The 25,000-nt window shown below is 39.9% G+C and overlaps 1 protein-coding gene across 2 annotated transcripts in view; it reads left to right on the forward strand.

Moving 5' to 3' along the window:
* The window catches only part of LOC133647121 (afadin), a 123,033-nt gene that overhangs the window by 84,491 nt on the left and 13,542 nt on the right, over positions 1–25,000 (forward strand). Inside the window, exons 1-11 of one of the 2 annotated variants that reach the window (XM_062043247.1) lie at positions 2,031–2,103; positions 3,457–3,554; positions 4,807–4,919; positions 4,987–5,051; positions 7,013–7,093; positions 7,207–7,403; positions 11,354–11,499; positions 13,882–13,976; positions 14,043–14,314; positions 16,852–16,995; positions 23,109–23,307. In XM_062043247.1, coding sequence (XP_061899231.1) covers positions 2,094–2,103; positions 3,457–3,554; positions 4,807–4,919; positions 4,987–5,051; positions 7,013–7,093; positions 7,207–7,403; positions 11,354–11,499; positions 13,882–13,976; positions 14,043–14,314; positions 16,852–16,995; positions 23,109–23,307 — 1,420 coding nt within the window. In that variant the 5' untranslated portion in view covers positions 2,031–2,093. Of the gene's footprint in view, positions 1–2,030; positions 2,104–3,456; positions 3,555–4,806; positions 4,920–4,986; positions 5,052–7,012; positions 7,094–7,206; positions 7,404–11,353; positions 11,500–13,881; positions 13,977–14,042; positions 14,315–16,851; positions 16,996–23,108; positions 23,308–25,000 lie in introns of those variants that run through there. The other variant, XM_062043246.1, reaches the window with a different exon arrangement.

Here is a 25,000-nt window from a genome sequence, read left to right on the forward strand (position 1 = left end):
ATATATACAGTATATACACGCACACACACACATATACATGTATACTGTATAGGAAGAAACACACATAAATATATACAGTATACATATATACACACAAACACTAAATTTGACAAACAAAATAACTACTATTTTTAAGAACAAGTTACAGTAATATAATATATATATATATACACTCCCGTTCAAAAGTTTGGGGTCACCCAAACAATTTTGTGGAATAGCCTTCATTTCTAAGAACAAGAATAGACTGTCGAGTTTCAGATGAAAGTTCTCTTTTTCTGGCCATTTTGAGCGTTTAATTGACCCCACAAATGTGATGCTCCAGAAACTCAATCTGCTCAAAGGAAGGTCCGTTTTGTAGCTTCTGTAACGAGCTAAACTGTTTTCAGATGTGTGAACATGATTGCACAAGGGTTTTCTAATCATCAATTAGCCTTCTGAGCCAATGAGCAAACACATTGTACCATTAGAACACTGGAGTGATAGTTGCTGGAAATGGGCCTCTATACACCTATGTAGATATTGCACCAAAAACCAGACATTTGCAGCTAGAATAGTCATTTACCACATTAGCAATGTATAGAGTGTATTTCTTTAAAGTTAAGACTAGTTTAAAGTTATCTTCATTGAAAAGTACAGTGCTTTTCCTTCAAAAATAAGGACATTTCAATGTGACCCCAAACTTTTAAACGGTAGAGTATATATATACATGCTTATACATAATATGTGTATATATATATATATATATATATATATATATATATATATATAATATATATATATATATATATATATATATATATATATATATATATATATATGTATGTATATATATGTATATATATGTCTATATATATATATATATATATATATATATATATATATATATATATATATATATACACATATACATATATATATATATATATATATATATATATATATATATATATATATATATATATATATATATATATATATAGATACACATACATACATACATACACATATATATATATATATTATATATACACATATAAATTATGTGGGTAGATATTTGCTCTAAAAAGGGTATTTCAATAAGTAAACAGTACAGTAGGTAGTTGATGTTGATATATGTAATGCACATAAGGGTATTCTAGTCAGATGCGCGTGTGTAAATATGCGATGTGTAAATATCAAAATATTACGTACGTCGTATCACTTTTTGTCAGGCAATATTACATTTAATGACAATTTTACATAAATGAATACATCCAAACACGTTGTACATATTTATTATTTGCAGGAAGAAATAACAGTTACAATTGTGTGTGTATCTTCCAAGCAAGAAAGAAGTTTGATCACATCACCATGGGACTAACTGACACACTCCGCTTCACTGCAGGTCCGCAAGCCACGCCCACCCCCCACAGCCACAGAAGAGGAAAACTGTCCTTTCCCGGGCATGATAAAGTCTTAAATAATGTCAAACACGTAGCGTTACAATAACCAGGAAGATAAAGTGTTTGTCTCACACCTACTAATCAAGCATTCACATTTTGCCACAACACACATGGGGGAAAGTCCTATCTGGAAATACAGCCATATTAACTCATAAACTGCCATTTTAACACACACCAACCATCAGCACGCATCCAATGCTTTCTCGTGGCCACGAGAAAGTTTCTCGTGGCCACGAGAAACTTTTTATAAAAAATAAAAAATAAAAATAAAATATTAATTTTTTTTTTTTTTTTTTTTTTTTTTTATAAAAAGTTTCTCGTGGCCACGAGATACTTTCTCGTGGCCACGAGATACATGTCTAAAAAAAAAAAAATTCCCATGTCCCTTTAGGGGCTCCGTAGAATCGCACAACGTGAGAATCACGATTCGCATTTGAATCGATTTTTTCACACACCCCTACTGTTTATATTAAACATGCTTCACTGATTCGAGTATTTGGCGAGCGCCGTTTTGTCCTACTAATTCTGGCGGTCCTTGAACTCACCTTAGTTTGTTCCCATGTATCACTTTCTCCGACTTTCTAGGAAGTGTTTTATGCCACTTCTTTTTCTGTCTAATTTTGTCCACCAAACTTTTAACGTTGTGCGTGAATGCACAAAGGTGAGTTTTGTCGATGTTATTGACTTGTGTGGAGTGCTAATCGGACATATTTGGTCAGTGCATGACTGCAAGCTAATCGATGCTAACATGCTATTTAGGCTAGCTGTATGTACATATTGCATCATTATGTCTCATTTGTAGCTATATTTGAGCTCATTTAGATTCCTTTAAGTCCTCTTAATTCAATTTATATCTCATGACACACCATCTGTATGTAATATGGCTTTTAATTTTTTGCGGCTCCAAACAGATTTGTTTTTGTATTTTTGGTCCAATGGGTGAGGGCGGACCTACGTCACTTCCGCCTACCAATCCCCTAGCAACCGGGAATTCGTTTAAAACAAACCAGCTCACAGCGAACACAGCATTGACAGAAAAAGCATTTAACGAGCGTTGTGGCTTGGAAGTTGGCGTTAAATCCTTCATTTACGCATTTTTACTTATTCGCATATCGTGTGAAAAAACGAAATGTATTATTTGCGTCAGACTCGTCTCAGTGAACTTTAAAGCTTCTCAGGCTTAGCTTAGCTTGCTAGTTAGCTTAGCCTGCGCGCTACTAAGAAAGAGACGCGGAAGTTATCAACAACAAGATCAAGTGTTAGTGTATAAAATATTGAGAGATTTGAGGGCTACATGTATTGTTTAAGTACAACTGTTCTTCGCCAGGTGTTCTTTGGCCGCCCTGGCTTACGTTTTCCCGGTGGTGTCCATCTTAACGCTGCCTTTGGTATCCTCTCGTTGTCCGGTTTTCGAAAATAGCTAGCTAGGCTATAGACTATATAGTATATACCGCATGTTATTTTTGTACAACAACAACTTCAGCTGTCAAACGTTATAAGGTACAAATTCAACAAGTACAACATTAGCACGGACGATATAGCCAAGTTGTGGTTAAGAAGGTGGATTTTTGTACCTTATATTTACCAGAAACGAAGTGATCCGAACACACGACCCGGGACTTTGGGGGACTCCAGTGAGAACCGTCCTCGTTTTCCCGGTGTAAAGCTGCGAGCCATTTGTCTCGTCTCTGTGGGCTTTTATCACGCTTTGGCAGAACAAAATAAGACCTTTGTTTTCCCTGTTTCCAGTTGTGGTTAGCACAACCAAAAACAACACCGTTTTTCGGCATTTTGGAGGCAGAATGACGGGTTTAACCAGCGTAGGTCGACAGGTTAAAGAGTAATGGCAACGGTTTGTTTTCAACGCCAGTCTGGTTGCTATGGCTCGAAGAACCCGTATGTAGCTCAGTTGCCCGGATGTCGGCCCTCACCCATATGGCTCTTTCAACATTTTGGGTTGCCGACCCCGACTCTAGTTGGAGATTTTTTTGCGACTTTTTCTGCGCATCAACAGAACGCAAAGTGAACGAGGACGAACGACCTTTGGTGGTTCAGTTGAACTGGAACTCGGACAACAGAGAAGGACGTTTCGTGCTCAAGCAGACCACCGAGGTAAATATGTCGTAAATATGCTATGGAGTAGATATGTGGTCATACTTGCCAACCTTGAGACCTCCGAATTCGGGAGATGGGGGGTGAGGGTGGGGGGTTTAGGTGTGTGGGGGGGGTGGGTGTATATTGTAGTGTCCCGGAAGAGTTAGGGCTACAAGGGATTCTGGGTATTTGTTCTGTTGTGTTTATGTTGTGTTACGGTGTGGATGTTCTCCCGAAATGCATACTTGCCAACCTTGAGACCTCCAATATCGGGAGGTGGGGGGCCCTGGTTGGAGGTCGGGGGGAGGGGTGTTGGGGTCGGGGGGCGTGGTTGGGGGCGTGGTTATTTACAGCTAGAATTCACCAACTCGAGTATTTCATATATATATATATATATATATATATATATATATATATATATATATATATATATATATATATATATATATATATATATATATATATATATATATATATATATGTATATATTTATTTATTTTATTTACATAAAATAAATACTTGAATTTCAGTGTTCCGGTGGCTATCCATTAGATGGCAGTATTGTCCTGTTTAACTTCTCCGTTCATGATGAGTATATCATTTCGGCCACCGTGTTCAATGGAGAAGTCTGTTCTACATATTTACAGGCAACATACACCTTCCCCTTTCGAACTGTCCTGGATGAACTGAAATTCTTGTTTCCATTCGTTTTGGAACTTGCAAGCGTATTTCTTCATCTTGCTCATCTGTAATTTCCTCGTTCTTCTGCTTCGTCTCCTTGTTGTGTGCGCAGTTGTGCACTCTACTCTCTAAAAGCCCTAGATGTTATGACGTCATTGGGCAGGCAAGCTGTTTATACTGTGGGAAAGCGGACGTGAGAACAGGCTGTCCCCACTCAGGTCCGCATTGAGCTGGAGGGGGCGTGGCCTCCAGCTCCGGCTGAATACCGGGAGTTTGTCGGGAGAAAATCTCTGCCGGGAGGTTGTCGGGAGAGGCGCTGAATACCGGGATTCTCCCGCTAAAAACGGGAGGGTTGGCAAGTATGCGAAATGTGTTTGTCATTCTTGTTTAGTGTGGGTTCACAGTGTGGCGCATATTTGTAACAGTGTTAAAGTTGAAAATCGGGAGAAATTCGGGAGAATGGTCGCCCCGGGAGATTTTCGGGAGGGGCACTGAAATTCGGGAGTCTCCCGGAAAAATCGGGAGGGTTGGCAATTATGTATGTGGCATATGCAAGTCTTGGTTTCTACTTTTGTGCTGACCAATGAAGGACGGCAGTCAGAATAAAGAGAAGGGAGGCGTGATCCAGACCTTTAAAAGGACTTTGTCCAGAAAAGAGAAAAAGAACAAAAATAAAGTTCCTGACGGACCTGCAGAGAACTGGTAAGAAAAAATGTTTCTTTGCTAGCGATCTTTGTTCCACTTATCTTATCTTAAATAAACATTTTAGGTCAACGAATGGAAATCCAGAAGCAGCAGAACAATGTCGAGGAAACAAAAGGCAGGAAGACGGCGGTACGTAACACAGTTAGCATTTTTTCTCCCACCTAAAATTCAGAAACCTGTAAGTTCCTGGAATTTGTTTTTTTCTTTACTTAGTAGTTTATTCAACTAAAAACTATTCCCCTCAGAAAATGATGAATTCAAAACAGAAATTCATCTTTGACGAGCTCGGAGACAAACAACCTACCTAGGTTTCATTCTAGAGGCTAATCTTCCATCCATCCATCCATCTTCAACCGCTTATCCGGAATCGGGTGGCGGGGACAACAGCTCCAGCAGAGACCCCCAGACTTCCCTCTCCAGAGCAACATTAGCAACTTCCTCCTGGGGAATCCCGAAGCGTTCCCAGGCCAGAGAGGAGATGTAATCCCCCCATCTGGTCCTTGGCCTGCCGCGGGGCCTCCTCCCAGTGGGACGTGCAATGAGGACCTCCCTAGGGAGACGCTGGTAAGGCATCCGCATGAGATGCCCGAACCACCTAAGCTGGTTCCTTTCCAAGCGAAGGAGCAGTGGCTCTACTCCGAGTCTCTCTCGGGTGACTGAACTTCTCACCCTATCTCTAAGGGAGATGCCAGCCACCCTTCTGAGGAAACTCATTTCGGCCGCTTGTATCCACGATCTTATTCTTTCGGTCACGACCCACACTTCATGACCATAGGTGAGAGTAGGAATGCAGATAGCTCGGTAGACCGAGAGCTTTACCTTCTGGCTCAGATCTGGTTTGGTCACAACAGTGCGGCAAAGAGACTGCAATACTGCCCCAGCTGCTCCGATTCTCCGGCTGAGTTCCTTCTCCATCTTTCCCTCACTCGTGAACAAGACCCCGAGATACTTAAACTCCTCCACCTGGGACAGAGTCTCGTTCTCTGCCTGGACTGTACAAACCATCGTTTTCCTGCTGAGAACCATGGCCTCAGATTTGGAGATGCTGATCCTCATTCCAGCCGCTGAACACTCGGCTGCGAACCGATCCGATGAGAGCTGAAGGTCTTGAACCGAAGGTGCCATCAGGACCACATCATCTGAGGCTAATCTTTCCTGTGATAAAATGGCAACCAAGGTAATCAAAAAGGTCAACCAATGAACAAGATCTCTCTACAGAATCTCCTCTCTGGTCAACAAAAGCACCATGAAGATTCTAGCGGGAACTCTCATTCAACCCTTTTTCGATTACGCTTGCATCTCCTGGTACCCTAGCACCTCCAAAACCCTCAGATCCCAGATTAAGATAGTCAGGTTACTTCTAGACCTCCACCCCAGATCACACCTCACTCCTACCCACTTCTCCAAAGTGGGCTGGCTCAAGGTGGAGGACAGAGTCAAACAACTTGCACTGAGCCTAGTCTATAAAATCCGCTACACCTCCCTGATACCGAAGTACATGTCAAACTACTTCCTTAACGTAAAAGACCGCCATAACCACAACACCAGGGGGAGCTCCACTAACCACGTCAAACCCCAGATTCCGATCTAACCAAGGTCTTAACTCATTCTCCTTCTATGCCACATCAATGTGGAATGCACTCCCCACAGGTGTAAAAGAAAGGGCATCTCTATCCTCCTCCAAAACTGCCCTAAAAGAACACCTCCAGGCAACTTCAACCCTAGCCTAACCCCATCCCCCCCACCACAGCCCACCCCCCGGATTGGAAATAATGTAAATAATTCTGATGAACTTGTGTGATGACTGTATTATGCTGATAGTATATATTTGTACCATGGATTGATTAACGTGGACAAGTTGAAAAACTTATCGGGGTGTTACCATTTAGTGGTCAATTGTACGGACTATGTACTGTACGGTGCAATCTACTAATAAAAGTTTCAATCAATCAATCAATGAAAAATAAACCCATAAAAAATACACACAAAACTTGAGATACCAAAGTTCTTGCGGTGGAAAAGGGCTTTTGATTCCAATCTTGTGGACTGTAGTCGCTAATTCAAGGTATTGTTTGGAATTTGAATGGCAGAGACAAACCACACAGGAAGTCCTCAGCCAGACTTCTGGGATCCGCTTGGATTACCGCTCGGAATTCTGATCAGTGATCACCGTGAGTATGACCATTTTTTTAGCATTTTACGACCTGATAAACTTGTAACATGATCCTGGTTGCATGTGATTGCCCGTTATTGGCAACGCGGGTTCTTCATGACCGCTGGTCAGTGGAAGAAGACTTCCTGTCCGCGGTCATAAACTCCACCGACAGCTCAACGGTCCATTTCAAGCTCTCGCCGGCGTACGCCCTGTACGCCGCGAGCCGCTCCATGCTACAACGCCCGGGCTCCTCAGCACCAGGAATGATGGACCGTGTGACCGCGCTGGTCAACGAAATGGTGGCCTTGATCGGCAAGACCATCCAGGCAAGTCCATGAAACCTTCACACACAGTCGATTCTCCCAAAACGGTTCACATTTTTAAACGTTGAATCCTGTTTTTGACGCTCCGTCCGCCGATCGGCAGGGGATGCTACTTGGGACGGGTACCGAACTGGGCACTGACCGAATTCTGTCGGCACTACCAGGTATCGATTCACGTAAAATCCAACCATATCGATATCTTTGAATCCTATTTTTGATGCTCAGTCCACCGATTGGCAGGGGATGCTACTTGGGACGGGTACCGAACTGGGCACTGACCGAATTCTGTCGGTACTACCAGGTATCGATTCACGTAAAATCCAACCATATCGATATCTTTGTTGCGCGTGACCTCACGTCCGGTTGCCGACTAAACACCGGCGATCACAACAGTGGTTTAAGCGGTAATATTCACAAACTCAGAAAATAATTCCCAAGGCCCCGCCTCTTAAAAGAATCAGAATCTGAATTGTTGGAAACCGGAATCAAAACAGGGAACCGAAACCATCCAAATTCAAAGGATGCCCAACTTTCGTAGTGACCCACTTGTGTGACGGTTTCCCCCCCTAAATATTGTGAGAGTCCAGTCCAAAGTGGATCTAACATAATAGTGTGAGAGTCCAGTCCGTAGTGGATCTAACATAATAGTGTGAGAGTCCAGTCCATAGTGGATCTAACATAATAGTGTGAGAGTCCAGTCCATAGTGGATCTAACATAATATTGTGAGAGTCCAGTCCATAGTGGATCTTACATAATAGTGTTGAGAGTCCAGTCCATAGTGGATCTAACATAATAGTGTGAGAGTCTAGTCCATAGTGGATCTAACATAATAGTGTGAGAGTCCAGTCCATAGTGGATCTAACATAATATTGTGAGAGTCCAGTCCATAGTGGATCTAACATAATAGTGTGAGAGTCCAGTCCATAGTGGATCTAACATAATATTGTGAGAGTCCAGTCCATAGTGGATCTAACATAATAGTGTGAGAGTCCAGTCCATAGTGGATCTAACATAATAGTGTGAGAGTCCAGTCCATAGTGGATCTAACATAATAGTGAGAGTTCAGTCCATAGTGGATCTAACATAATAGTGTGAGAGTCCAGTCCATAGTGGATCTAACATAATAGTGTGAGAGTCCAGTCCATAGTGGATCTATCATAATAGTGAGAGTCCAGTCCATAGTGGATCTGACATAATAGTGAGAGTCCAGTCCATAGTGGATCTAACATAATAGTGAGAGTCCAGTCCATAGTGGATCTAACATAATAGTGTGAGAGTCCAGTCCATAGTGGATCTAACATAATAGTGTGAGAGTCCAGTCCATAGTGGATCTAACATAATAGTGTGAGAGTCCAGTCCATAGTGGATCTAACATAATAGTGTGAGAGTCCAGTCCATAGTGGATCTAACATAATAGTGTGAGAGTCCAGTCCATAGTGGATCTAACATAATAGTGTGAGAGTCCAGTCCATAGTGGATCTAACATAATAGTGTGAGAGTCCAGTCCATAGTGGATCTAACATAATAGTGTGAGAGTCCAGTCCATAGTGGATCTAACATAATAGTGTGAGAGTCCAGTCCATAGTGGATCTAACATAATAGTGTGAGAGTCCAGTCCATAGTGGATCTAGCATAATAGTGTGAGAGTCCAGTCCATAGTGGATCTAACATAATAGTGTGAGAGTCCAGTCCATAGTGGATCTAACATAATAGTGTGAGAGTCCAGTCCATAGTGGATCTAACATAATAGTGTGAGAGTCCAGTCCATAGTGGATCTAGCATAATAGTGTGAGAGTCCAGTCCATAGTGGATCTAACATAATAGTGTGAGAGTCCAGTCCATAGTGGATGTAACATAATAGTGTGAGAGTCCAGTCCATAGTGGATCTAACATAATAGTGTGAGAGTCCAGTCCATAGTGGATCTAACATAATAGTGAGAGTCCAGTCCATAGTGGATCTAACATAAGTGTGAGAGTCCAGTCCATAGTGGATCTAACATAATAGTGAGAGAGTCCAGTCCATAGTGGATCTAAAATAATAGTGTGAGAGTCCAGTCCATAGTGGATCTAACATAATAGTGTGAGAGTCCAGTCCATAGTGGATCTAACATAATAGTATGAGAGTCCAGTCCATAGTGGATCTAACATAATAGTGAGAGAGTCCAGTCCATAGTGGATCTAAAATAATAGTGTGAGAGTCCAGTCCATAGTGGATCTAACATAATAGTGTGAGAGTCCAGTCCATAGTGGATCTAGTTAATAATGTAAGAGTCCAGTCCATAGTGGATCTAACATAATATTGTGAGAGTCCAGTCCATAGTGGATCTAACATAATAGTGTGAGAGTCCAGTCCATAGTGGATCTAACATAATAGTGTGAGAGTCCAGCCCATAGTGGATCTAACATAATAGTGTGAGAGTCCAGTCCATAGTGGATCTAACATAATAGTGTGAGAGTCCAGTCCATAGTGGATCTGACATAATAGTGAGAGTCCAGTCCATAGTGGATCTAACATAATAGTGAGAGTCCAGTCCATAGTGGATCTAACATAATAGTGTGAGAGTCCAGTCCATAGTGGATCTAACATAATAGTGTGAGAGTCCAGTCCATAGTGGATCTAACATAATAGTGTGAGAGTCCAGTCCATAGTGGATCTAACATAATAGTGTGAGAGTCCAGTCCATAGTGGATCTAACATAATAGTGTGAGAGTCCAGTCCATAGTGGATCTAACATAATAGTGTGAGAGTCCAGTCCATAGTGGATCTAACATAATAGTGTGAGAGTCCAGTCCATAGTGGATCTAACATAATAGTGTGAGAGTCCAGTCCATAGTGGATCTAACATAATAGTGTGAGAGTCCAGTCCATAGTGGATCTAACATAATAGTGTGAGAGTCCAGTCCATAGTGGATCTAGCATAATAGTGTGAGAGTCCAGTCCATAGTGGATCTAACATAATAGTGTGAGAGTCCAGTCCATAGTGGATCTAACATAATAGTGTGAGAGTCCAGTCCATAGTGGATCTAACATAATAGTGTGAGAGTCCAGTCCATAGTGGATCTAGCATAATAGTGTGAGAGTCCAGTCCATAGTGGATCTAACATAATAGTGTGAGAGTCCAGTCCATAGTGGATGTAACATAATAGTGTGAGAGTCCAGTCCATAGTGGATCTAACATATAGTGTGAGAGTCCAGTCCATAGTGGATCTAACATAATAGTGAGAGTCCAGTCCATAGTGGATCTAACATAAGTGTGAGAGTCCAGTCCATAGTGGATCTAACATAATAGTGAGAGAGTCCAGTCCATAGTGGATCTAAAATAATAGTGTGAGAGTCCAGTCCATAGTGGATCTAACATAATAGTGTGAGAGTCCAGTCCATAGTGGATCTAACATAATAGTATGAGAGTCCAGTCCATAGTGGATCTAACATAATAGTGAGAGAGTCCAGTCCATAGTGGATCTAAAATAATAGTGTGAGAGTCCAGTCCATAGTGGATCTAACATAATAGTGTGAGAGTCCAGTCCATAGTGGATCTAGTTAATAATGTAAGAGTCCAGTCCATAGTGGATCTAACATAATATTGTGAGAGTCCAGTCCATAGTGGATCTAACATAATAGTGTGAGAGTCCAGTCCATAGTGGATCTAACATAATAGTGTGAGAGTCCAGCCCATAGTGGATCTAACATAATAGTGTGAGAGTCCAGTCCATAGTGGATCTAACATAATAGTGTGAGAGTCCAGTCCATAGTGGATCTAACATAATAGTGTGAGAGTCCAGTCCATAGTGGATCTAACATAATAGTGTGAGAGTCCAGTCCATAGTGGATCTAACATAATAGTGAGAGAGTCCAGTCCATAGTGGATCTATTTGAGTGGGTCCTGGGCCCTCTGTAGTGGGAAAGTTGGGCTCTAAGGTAAACAAAAGGTTCTGTTCTGTGTTATTTTAGATACATCAGGACGTCGCGGGCGCTCTCGCCTTCTGGATGGCGAACACGTCCGAGCTGCTCAGCTTTTTCGAAAACGACAAAGACCTCAGCGGGCTCACGCGGCAAAGTCGGCTGTGTCTGTCCCACCTGGTGCACCAAGCCTACAGGTAGGTGACGGGATGGCGTTCCAGCCCGCGGGAACATTTGCCAAGGACAGCGCGAATACTGGAGAAGAGACATGTGGACATACGCACGGACACCATGCCATATATGGTCAAAGTCCACACATAACCACTAACCCAAGTCCAGTTTTGTGTTGACATACCAGTCTGCGACCTGGGACTAGAGAGATAATGTACCTCCAACAAAGGGGGGTATCTTCTACGTACCTCTAAAAAGGGGGTATAGATTTATGACCCCAGGAAGTGGGCATGGCCTAAACCGGAAACAGGAAGTATACGTCATATCCGAATTAATCACGAATAGTGAATAGTAGTACCCATTTATGCCTGTAGGGATCATAAATCATTATGACGTGTGGACTACAACCAAGATGGCGGACAGCTAAAAAAAAAAACTGGATATGACGTGTACTTCCTGTTTCCGGTTTAGGCCATGCCCACTTCCTGAGTAGGTTAGTTAGTTCAAGTTAAAGTACCAATGGTTGTCACACACACACCTATGTGCATTTGACCCATCACCCTTGATCACACCCTGGATGGTGAGGGGAGCAGTGAGCAGCAGCGGCGGCCACGCCCTGGAATCATTTTTGGTGATTTAACCCCCAATTCCAACCCTTGATGCTGAGTGCCAAGCAGGGAGGTAATGGCTCCCATTTTTATAGTCTTTGGTATGACTCGGCCGGGGTTTGAACTCACGACCTACCCATCTCAGGGCGGACACTCTAACCACTAGGCCACTGAGTAGGTTAGTTAGTCAAAGTTAAGTTAAAGTTAAAGTTCGGATGTACATTGTGGACGCCGTCTTTGCTCCACAGTAAGTCTTTGCTGTCGTCCAGCATTCTGTTTTTGTTTACTTTGTAGCCAGTTCAGTTTTAGTAAAGTTAAGTTAAAGTACCAATGATTGTCACACACACTCTAGGTGTGGTGAAATGTGTCCTCTGCATTTGACCCATCACCCTTGTTCACCCCCTGGGAGGTGAGGGGAGCAGTGAGCAGCAGCGGCGGCCGCGCCCGGGAATGATTTTTGGTGATTTAACCCTCAATTCCAACCCTTGATGCTGAGTACCAAGCAGGGAGGTAATGGCTCCCATTTTTATAGTCTTTGGTATGACTATACCAAACAAACTCCCAACCTACCCATCTCAGGGCGGACATTCTAACCACTAGGCCACTGAGTAGTTTAGTTAGTCAAAGTTAAGTTAAGGTTAAAGTTCGGATGTACATCGTGGACGCCGTCTTTGCTCCACAGTAAGTCTTTGCTGTCGTCCAGCATTCTGTTTTGGTTTACTTTGTAGCCAGTTAAGTTAAGTTAAACTTAAAGTACCAATGATTGTCACACACACACTCTAGGTGTGGTGAAATTTGTCCTCTGCATTTGACCCGTCACCCTTGTTCACCCCCTGGGAGGTGAGGGGAGCAGTGAGCAGCAGCGGCGGCCACGCCCGGGAATCATTTTTGGTGATTTAACCCCCAATTCCAACCCTTGATGCTGAGTACCAAGCAGGGAGGTAAAGGCTCCCATTTTTATAGTCTTTGGTATGACTATACCAAACAAACTCCCAACCTACCCATCTCAGGGCGGACATTCTAACCACTAGGCCACTGAGTAGTTTAGTTAGTCAAAGTTAAGTTAAAGTCAAGGTTAAAGTTCGGATGTACATTGTGGACGCCGTCTTTGCTCCACAGTAAGTCTTTGCTGTCGTCCAGCATTGTAGTTTTGTTTACTTAGTAGCCAGTTCAGTTTAGTTAAGTTAAAGTACCAATGATTGTCACATACACACTCTAGGTGTGGTGAAATGTGTCCTCTGCATTTGACCCATCACCCTTGTTCACCCCCTGGGAGGTGAGGAGAGCAGTGAGCAGCAGCGGTGTCAGCGCCCGGGAGTCATTTTTGGTGACTCCAACCTTTGATGCTGAGTAGGGAGGTAATGGCTCCCATTTTTATAGTCTTTGGTATGACTTGGCCGGGGGTTTGAACTCACGACCTACCCATCTCAGGGCGGACACTCTAACTACTAGGCCACTAAGTAGGTTAGTTAGTTAAAGTTAAGTTAAAGTTAAGGTTAAAGTTCGGATGTACATTGTGGACGCTGTCTTTGCTCCACAGTAAGTCTTTGCTGTCGTCCAGCATTCTAGTTTTTTTACTTTGTAGCCAGTTCTGTTTTAGTTAAGTTAAGTTAAAGGGTTGGGGTTAGGGTTGGGGTTAGGGTTGGGGTTAGGGTTACCCTAGCTCTAACCCTAACCCTAACCATTTTTATAGTCTTTGGTATGACCATACCAAACAAACTCACGACCTTCCGGTCTCAGGGCGGACATTTTCTGGAACTACCCGTTCAGATGTTGGTTTTGTGTGCTTTATCCCTTCAGTTACCTGATCCAGTGTCTCCAGAGTGAGCTACAAAAGCACCTGCCCACCTTCCTGGTGGACCCCGAGCAACACGGTCCTCTGCCCGTTGGGATAGGTAACGCCTCCGGGTGTTTACGGTAAAGAAGAGCTGCCTGGTTGACAAGAGTCTTGGTTTTGACAGAGATGGTTCTGAACACCTTAATGAACGCCATGTCGCTGTTACGCCGATACCGGGTCAACCCCGCCCTCACCATTCAGCTCTTCTCCCAGCTCTTCCACTTCATCAGCTCCTGGATCTTCAATCGCCTCATGAGCCCCGATTCCGGTACCCCGGGCCTGCGCTCCCACTACTGGGGGGCGACTCTGCGCCAGAGACTTACCGGCATCGAAGCCTGGGCAGAGAGGCAGGGCCTGGAGCTGGCTGCCGACTGCCACCTGGGGCACATCATCCAGGTCAGGGTGGCACCAACAACAGTCGGTCCCTGCAGGAATTTGCTGGCTTCTTTTGTGATTGTTAAGGCCGGAAATGCCGAAATTTCCGGTATCTTCTTCAGAATGTTGCGGAAACAGTTACAAATCTTTGAGACCTGTTTTATTTTTGTGATTTTATGAATTTGTAGTTCCGGTAACCTTAACCTCCAGAAGCACAGGATTTCAGCAAAAATTGAAAAACAGATAGTATATTGATGTTTTACTAATTTTATTACCGCACACACTTAAAATTAGACACTAGATGGCAGTGAAAGCGCATCCTTTGAGCCCATTGTCAAAAACTAGCAAAATTCTTGCGGAAACGTAGATGTGCTGTGAAGCTCTCGTCCGGTGTTGAACGGCAAAGTTAAAATTTGTTATAAAATAGATAAAAAAGCGCGTTTATGTCAGCATAATGACATGCTAACATTAGCATGCTAACAACGGAGCAGTTAGCATACTTGCAAGATGTCGCCGCGTATCAAAATCCAAGATTTTTTTCGGTTTAAGCATATAATTAGCTGGGTGGCTTGCAGAAAATGCTAGCGCGCTAACGTTAGCATGATAACATAGATACTGAAATAGGCTACAGCACCCCCCGCAGCCCCAAAAGGGTCAAGCGGTAGAAAATGGATGGATATTTAAAATAGCATACTTATAATATAGCAGCGAGTATCAAAAACAATGATTTTTAAGCTTAAACGGATCAAATTAGCTAAAATTCGAGCATAAAATGATAGCATGCTAACATTGGGATAACATAAGAAATGTTAGCATACTTCTAAGATGGCGCCAAGATATCTAGGTTGAAATGAATAAAATGAGCAAAAATGCTAGTATGAAACGTTAGCATGTTAATGTTAGCATGCTAGCATAGGATAAGTTAGCATACTACTAAATATCAAAAAACAGATTTTTAGGTTTAACTAATAACATTTTCAAAAATGCTAGCATAAATAGTTAGCATGCTAACATTAGCATGCTAACAACGGAACAGTTAGCATACTTGCAAGATGTCGCCGCGTATCAAAATCCAACATTTTTTCCGGTTTAAACATATAATTAGCTGGGTGGCTTGCAGAAAATGTTAGCGCGCTAACGTTAGCATGATAACGTTGATACTAAGATAGGCTCCAAAACCCCCCACGTCCCCAAAAGGGACAAGCGGTAGAAAATGGATGGATACTTATAGCAGCAAGTATCAAAAACATTGATTTTTAAGCTTAAATGGATCAAATTAGCTAAAATTCAAGCATAAAATTATAGCATGTTAACATTGGGATAACATAAAAAATGTTAGCATACTTCTAAGATGGTGCCAAGATATCTAGGTTGAAATGAATAAAATGAGCAAAAATGCCAGTATGAAACGTTAGCATGTTAATGTTAGCATGCTAGCATAGGACAAGTTAGCATGCTACTAAGATGGTAGCAAGCATCAAAAAACAGATTTTCAGGTTAAAACTAATAACCTTTGCAAAAATGCTAGCATAAATAGTTAGCATGCTAACGTTAGAATGCCAACATAGGAGTAGTTGACGTACGTTTAAGATGGTGCCAAGTTTTAAAATAACCTTTGCAAAAATGATAGCATGAATAGTTAGCATGCTAACATTAGAATGCCAACATAGGAGTAGTTGACGTACGTTTAAGATGGTGCCAAGTTTTAAAACCGAAGATTTTTAGGTTCAAATATACAAAATTTGCCAAAAATGCAAGTATAGATAGGTAGCATGCTAATATTAACATGCTAACATAGGATAAGTACGCATCCTGCTAAGGTGGCGCCAAGTACCATAAGATATGATATTTAGGTTTAAATTAATTACATTTGTTTTAATGCCAGTATAAAACGTTACCATACTAAAGCTAACATGCTAATACAGCATAAATTAAAATACTTCTAGAATAATCATAATTAAGAAAAGAAACACTTTCTATATTGTTCGCCTCGTCCGCAAGTTGCAGACATTCTCTACGTATGTTTTACACTTGAAAAGTCTTTGTCCATCTGAAACACTCATTTATGTTCCGACACATTTACGCTAACAACATTTGAGCTCATTTTCGTCGGTAAATTAAAGAGACCATGAGAGATTATTACCATCACACTTCAACATCTCTAACATGCAATTGCAAATGAAAATATGTTGTTAATGGTCTTATTTTGGATGCATAAATGTCGAATGTAGAAATACGTGTCAACTAATAAGTAGATGTTTACATTCTACATTACCCAGAAGGCTTAGGGGCTGCAGCCCGGGACAGGAAGTAGGTGTGAGCTACAACAATTGTGTGGTTTGGACAGTAAATAGTTCATATGTTGTTACACGATGTTGTTGTTCCTGCTTGGTCAGCACAAGAAACTAACATATTTGGCGTGCGCGTATAAGCGAAATGTTCAAAACAAAGCAAGAGATTGTGGGCTCTGTACCGAGGATGTCGTTGTGGCTTGTACAGCCCTTTGAGACACTTGTGATTTAGGGCTATATAAATAAACATTGATTGTTTTGTTGCAGGCCAGCAGGCTGCTGACCATGAAGAAGTACGCCGTGCAGGACGCCAAAGACATCTCCCACGCCTGTTTCAAGTTGAACTCCCTGCAGTTGCACGCTTTGCTGGCGGGATACTTTTATGCAGCCAACGAGCCGGACATCCCCACTGTGAGCATCTCTTGTCCCGTCCATAACAACCACAACAATTACTTTATCACAACGGCACAAAATGTAGCGAGATTTTTTTCCTGGGAAACTTTCTTCTTTTTTTAAATTTTTTTAAACCTGTGTGAAGTTGTTCCAAACTAACTATTTAACTATTATGGATTTGACTTTAGAAATGTTTCAATACTGTTAACTAGAGATGTCGGCCGATAAATGCTTTAAAATGTAATATCGGAAATTATCGGTATCGTTTTTTTTTATCGGTATCTGTATTTTTTTATTTTTTTTATTTTTTAAATTAAATCCACATAAAAAACACAAGATACACTTACAATTAGTGCACCAACCCAAAAAACCTCCCTCCCCCATTTACACTCATTCACACAAAAGGGTTGTTTCTTTCTGTTATTAATATTCTGCTTCCTACATTATATATCAATATATATCAATACAGTCTGCAAGGGATACAGTCCGTAAGCACACATGATTGGTCCACTAATAGTACTAACCTTTAACACTTCATTTTACTCATTTTCATTAATTACTAGTTTCTATGTAACTGTTTTTATATTGTTTTACTTTCTTTTTTATTCAAGAAAATGTTTTTAATTTATTTATCTTATTTTATTTGATTCATTTTTTTAAAAAGTACCTTATCTTCACCATACATGGTTGTCCAAATTAGGCATAATAATGTGTTAATTCCACGACTGCATATATCGGTTGATATCGGTATCGGTTGATATCGGTATCGGTAATTAAAGAGTTGGACAATATCGGCATATCGGATATCGGCAAAAAGCCATTATCGGACATCCCTAGATGTAACCATTTAACTGTCGGTATTAATAACAATAGCTAAAGTGTTTGAGCGGTCTAGTTCGGGGGTCGCATGCGGCTCTTTAGCGCCGCCCTAGTGGCTCTCTGGAGCTTTTTTTTTTTAAATGTATGAAAAATGGAAAAAAGATAAGGGGGAAAAAATATTTTTTTTGTTTTGATATGGTTTCTTTAGGACAGGGGTGTCCAAACTTTTTCCACTGAGGGCCGCACACGGAAAAATTAAAATTACATTTTTTTGATATTTTTCATTTTCAAACCATAACAAAATATATGCATTTTTTATTTATTTTACCTTTAGGGGTCCCGGGGACCATAAAGGGTCTCAGTCATTAAAATGTTAAAAATAAGTCAGATTATTATTATTTTTAAATTATTTAGCGCTTACAGTAAATCTCTATATCAACTTCAAGTTGATATAAAGTAATACAAATTTTAAAAAAAAGTTTTATGGCTTTTCTGTCAAAAACAACTTAGTTTTTTTTTATAGTAAAACTGAAATATGCAGTATTTAGTAATTAGAGCCCTAAAAGATCAATAATGCAGGACACCATTGATTTAAATTCTTTCATATTTTTGAGTAATCACAGTGAAAAGATAAATAAAAAATCACTAAATATATTTGGGATCCAAAAGGTGCCCCACTCATAAAGTGATACACTTTTATTAGGTTTTTCTTTTACTTTCAACACTTAAGTTACGAGATCAACTGTTGGAACTAGAGATGTCCGATAATATCGGCCGATATATGCGTTAAAATGTAATATCGGAAATTATCGGTATCGTTTTTTTTATTATCGGTATCGTTGTTTTTTTTTGTTTTTTTTTATTAAATCCACATAAAAAACACAAGATACACTTTTAAAGTACCTTATCTTTACCATACCTGGTTGTCCAAATTAGGCATAATAATGTGTTAATTCCACGACTGTATATATCGGTTGATATCGGTATCGGTTGATATCGGTATCGGTAATTAAAGAGTTGGACGATATCGGCAAAAAGCCATTATCGGACATTCCTAATGAAAAGTGATCATTTGGTAAAAAAATCGAAATGATGAGATGAAAGGGAAAAAATAAATAAATAAAATATCAAAAATCAAAAAATCGAGATAAAATGTCCAAATTATGAACTACTATTATGAACTATTATTAAAATCCAAAACAATGAGCTAAAAAGTCGAACTTTGCGATAAATCAAAATTAGGAAATTAAAAGTCAAAAGAAGAGATGTCCGATAATATCGGTCTGCCGATATTATCGGCCGATAAATGCTTTAAAATGTAATATCGGAAATTATCGGTCTCGGTTTTTTTTATTATCGGTATCGTTTTTTTGGGGGTTTTTAAAAAAAAAAAATTATTTTTATGAAATCCACATGAAAAACACAAGATACACTTACAATTAGTACACCAAGCCAAAAAACCTCCCTCCCCCATTTACACTCATTCACACAAAAGGGTTGTTTCTTTCTGTTATTAATATTCTGCTTCCTACATTATATATCAATATATATCAATACAGTCTGCAAGGGATGCAGTCCGTAAGCACACATGATTGTGCGTGCTGCTGCTCCACTAATAATACTAACCTTTAACACTTCATTTTACTCATTTTTATTAATTACTAGTTTCTATGTAACTGTTTTTATATTGTTTTACTTTCTTTTTTATTCAAGAAAATGTTTTTAATTAATTTATCTTATTTTATTTGATTCATTTTTTTAAAAAGTACCTTATCTTCACCATACCTGGTTGTCCAAATTAGGCATAATAATGTGTTAATTCCACGACTGCATATATCGGTTGATATCGGTATCGGTTGATATCGGTATCGGTAATTAAAGAGTTGGACAATATCGGATATCGGCAAAAAGCCATTATCGGACATCCCTAATGAAAAGTGATCATTTGGTAAAAAAATCTAAATGATGAGATGAAAGGGAAAAAATAAATAAATAAAATATCAAAAATCAAAAAATCGAGATAAAATGTCCAAATTATGAACTACTATTATGAACTATTATTAAAATCCAAAACAATGAGCTAAAAAGTCGAACTTTGCGATAAATCAAAATTAGGAAATTAAAAGTCAAAAGTAGAGATGTCCGATAATATCGGTCTGCCGATATTATCGGCCGATAAATGCTTTAAAATGTAATATCGGAAATTATCGGTATCGTTTTTTTTATTATCTGTATCGGTTTTTTTTGTTGTTTTTTAAAAAAAAAAAATATTTTTATTAAATCAACATAAAAAACACAAGATACACTTACAATTAGTGCACCAACCCAAAAAACCTCCCTCCCCCATTTACACTCATTCACACAAAAGGGTTGTTTCTTTCTGTTATTAATATTCTGCTTCCTACATTATATATCAATATATATCAATACAGTCTGCAAGGGATACAGTCCGTAAGCACACATGATTGTGCGTGCTGCTGCTCCACTAATAGTACTAACCTTTAACACTTCATTTTACTCATTTTTATTAATTACTAGTTTCTATGTAACTGTTTTTATGGAGCCCCTGAAGGGACATGGGGGGATTTTATTTTTGTATTATTTTTTTGTAATTTTTTTTAGACACGAGAAAGTTTCGAGTTTCTCGTGTGCACGAGATACATGTCTAAAAAATTATTTTTTTTAAATTCTAATTTTTATTTTATTTTTTTATTTTATTTTTATAACGTTATAAAACGTTTCTCGTGCACACGAGATACATGTCTAAAAAATTATTTTTTTATAATTCTAATTATTTTATTTTTTTATTTTATTTTTATAACGTTATAAAACGTTTCTCGTGGGCACGAGATACATTTCTAAAAAATTATTTTTTTAAAATTCTAATTATTTTATTTTTTTATTTTATTTTTATAACGTTATAAAAAGTTTCTCGTGCGCACGAGATACATGTCTAAAAAAAAATTTTAATATTTTTAAAAATAATTTAAAAAATAATTCCCCCATGTCCCTTTAGGGCAGGGGTCCCCAAACTTTTTGACTCCGGGGCCGCGTTGGGGTAAAACAATTTGGCTGGGGGCCGCACTATATATATATATATACACAGTATATATATATTATATGTAAATGTGTGTGTGTGTATATGTATATGTAAATGTGTATATATGTGTGTGTATATATGTATATGTCTATGTATGTGTATATGTCCATGTATATATATTAGGGCTGCAACTAACGATTAATTTGATCATCGATTAATCTGTCGATTATTACTTCGATTAATAATCGGATAAAAGAGACAAAATACATTTCTATCCTATCCAGTATTTTATTGAAAAGAAACAGCATACTGGCACCATACTTATTCTGATTATTGTTTCTCAGCTGTTTGTACATATTGCAGTTCATAAATAAAGGTTTATTAAAAAAAATTTTAAAAACCTCTGCGCATAGCATAGATCCAACGAATCGATGACTAAATTAATCGGCAACTATTTTAATAATCGATTTTAATCGATTTAATCGATTAGTTGTTGCAGCCCTAATATATATATATGTATATGTGTATATATGTATATGTCTATGTATGTGTATATGTCCATGTATATATATATATATATATATATATATATATGTATATGTGTGTATATGTATATATATAAGTATATATGTATATATATATATGTATATGTGTATATATGTCTATATGTGTGTATATATATATATATATATATATATATATACAGTACATATATATACTGTATATTCCTTGTGCACTAATTGACTTAAAGAGCGCACTTGCTGCATGTCACGTTATCGATGGTAAAATGCATTTTTAGACCATTTGATTTGCCTGAGTGGCTAGGAGACGGTAGAAAATGGACTAGTAAGGACAAATTAAAAAAAAATAATAATACAAAAAAGCAAAACAAAACAAAACAAATTTTTTTTTTTTAACTTGGGACTTCCCGCGGGCCGGATTTTGGATGCTGGGGGGCCCGCGGGCCGTAGTTTGGGGACCCCTGCTTTAGGGGCTCCGTATGTTTTTATATTGTTTTACTTTCTTTTTTATTCAAGAAAATGTTTTTAATTTATTTATCTTATTTTATTTTATTAATTTTTTTAAAAAAGGACCTTATCTTCACCATACCTGGTTGTCCAAATTAGGCATAATAATGTGTTAATTCCACGACTGTACATATCGGTATCGGTTGATATCGGTAATTAAGAGTTGGCCAATATCAGCAAAAAAGCCATTATCGGACATCCCTACTGTTAACCGTTTTATGGTTTCATGTAAGCATTGTGTAATTAACATGTTATCATTCATAACTAAACACCCCCTTCCTCCCAAACTATGTCAACATCTCCCCAAAGTTGTCCAAATCGTTGGTGCAGCAAACATGTTTTGGTCCAACTATTATTAGGGATGTCGATAAATGCGTTAAAATGTAATATCGGAAATTATCGGTATCGTTTTTTTTATTATCTGTATCGTTTTTTTGTTTGTTTGTTTTTTTTATTATTAAATCAACATAAAAAACACAAGATACACTTACAATTAGTGCACCAACCCAAAAAACCTCCCTCCCCCCATTTCTTTCTGTTATCAATATTCTGGTTCCTACATTATATATCAATATATATCAATACAGTCTGCAAGGGATACAGTCCGTAAGCACACATGATTGGTCCACTAATAGTACTAACCTTTAACACTTAATTTGACTCATTTTCATTAATTACTAGTTTCTATGTAACTGTTTTTATATTGTTTTACTTTCTTTTTTATTCAAGAAAATGTTTTTAATTTAGTTATCTTATTTTATTATTTTTTTTAAAAAGTACCTTATCTTCACCATACCTGGTTGTCCAAATTAGGCATAATAATGTGTTAATTCCACGACTGCATATATCGGTTGATATCGGTATCGGTTGATATCGGTATCGATAATTAAAGAGTTGGACAATATCGGAATATCGGATATCGGCAAAAAGCCATTATCGGACATCCCTAACTATTATAGTTTTGAAGTCGTTAACAAACGATGATGAACAACCAGCGACATAAAACGTTAATAACATAAAAACTGTAATAGTTTAGCATCACAAAGGTGGCACAAACAAACGGGACAAGTCTGGGTATATTTTGACAGTTTGGCATGTAGTTGTGATTAATAACACCTTTATTACACGTTAATAACATGTTGAAAATATAAGACGTTAACTTAAAAACCGTACGTTTAGACAAGGTGGGGGGGGGGGGCAACAACTCCACACAGGTGATTATATTTTACCGTCTACCCCCGCAGGATTTGATGGAGGCCGTAGTGGCGAGTGCACGGACCTCGGCGGACGAGGTGATTGGTGGAGAAGGACGAGACGTCCGGCTGGAGGAGAGCCTTCACCTCCACCTGCCCTTCCTGCTGCCGGGGGGAGGACACTCCTGCTCCAGCGTGACAGGGATCCCTCCCGGCTTCAGGGACTTTCTGGAGCCGGTCAGCCGGCGAGGTAACCGACTGCTAACACGGTCAAAGTGGGGTGTGGTGTGCGACTATGTGTCAAGATTAACTGATGAGTGTTACCCGGAGTGCTGAGCGAGGTGCGGGAAGTCCAGGAGGGGAAAGGCAGGCTCGAAGGTCCAGAGACAGACGGGAGTTCAAGGGCAGGAGAGAGGCGTTAAAGGTCCGTGTCCAGGCGGGAGGTCGAGATCCAAAAAGGGGCAGCCAGGGAACCGGAGGGGATACGGGGATACGAGGCACACATCTCGCAATCGGGGGACGGAGGAATGAGATTTTGACATGGGTTTTCATGGCCGAGCGGCTGTGTCTAAGACATATATCGCCAAGTCCAATGCAACGCGTGGGATGCAGTGGTGTAAAGGACATCACCACTGGACTCTAGAGCAGTGGAGACGCCTTCTCTGGACTGATGAACCACACTTTTCCATCTGGCAATGTGATGGACCAGTCCGGGTTTGGAGGTTGCCAGGAGAACGCCACATTTCGGACTGCATTGTGCCGAGTGTGACATTTGGTGGAGGAGGAATTATGGTGTGGGGTTGGTTTTTCAGGAGTTGGGCTTGGCCCCTTAGTTCCAGTGAAAGGAACTTGGAATGCTTCAGGATACCAAAACATTTTGGACAATTCCATGCTCCCAACTTTGTGGGAACAGTTTGGAGCGGGGCCACTTCCTCTTCCAACATGACTGTTGTCAGGTTCAAACACTGATGACGTCTATTAAACAAGACAAGAAGCAAGGAATTAAACAGAGACAGAATTAAATGTGGCTCAATTGAGGAGACGTCTGGACTGTACAGAGCAGTCTCACCACGCTCTGACGAAAGATTGTACGCCTCCTCTTTTATTCGGACTTTCCCTGATTACATGGCAACAGCTGTTTCTAAAGGGACGGGGGTCGTAAACAGCCGTCCCCTTTGATTAAAACACTTCAAAGAAAAGGTCGCCTGGAGGGGAGTCTGGTCCTGCTTCCTCTCAGCTTTGTAGTTCTCGGGTCACGACAAAACCTTTCTGTGGATTACAATACATGAAAGGAACAGAACACCTTCATGTTGCTTCCCATCCTACACAGTGGAGTTTTACAAGCCTTCTTCTTGGTAGGATCAAAGACAGCTTTTGTCCTCTCGCCGGGAGTTTTGTGACAACTTAGATACAATTATTCTGACAACTGTGCACCAGGGGCAGCCAGGGAACCAGAGGGGCTACGGGGATACGAGGCACACAGCTCGCAAACAGGGGACGGAGGAATGAGATTTTGACATCATTTGTGGGGTGGAGTGGGGGGTGTAATAGTTCAACCAAAAATGTTTGCGGCGCCAACGATTGGGACAAGTTTGGGGATATTTTGACATAATTTGTGTGTGTGTGTGGGGGGGGGGTTATCTTGTTATGATTAATAACAGGTTAATCACACAATAAAGTCGTGAGTTCAAACCCCGGCCGAGTCATACCAAAGACTATAAAAATGGGAGCCATTACCTCCCTGCTTGGCACTCAGCATCAAGGGGTTGGAATTGGGGGTTAAATCACCAAAAATGATTCCCGGGCGCGGCCACCGCTGCTGCTCACTGCTCCCCTCACCTCCCAGGGGGTGTTCAAGGGTGACGGGTCAAATGCAAAGAATCATTTCGCCACACCTAGTGGGTGTGTGACAATCGTGGGTACTTTAATTTTAACTTAACATT

The sequence above is a fragment of the Entelurus aequoreus genome, linkage group LG03 (genome assembly GCF_033978785.1).
Source record: "Entelurus aequoreus isolate RoL-2023_Sb linkage group LG03, RoL_Eaeq_v1.1, whole genome shotgun sequence".
NCBI lineage: Eukaryota > Metazoa > Chordata > Actinopteri > Syngnathiformes > Syngnathidae > Entelurus > Entelurus aequoreus.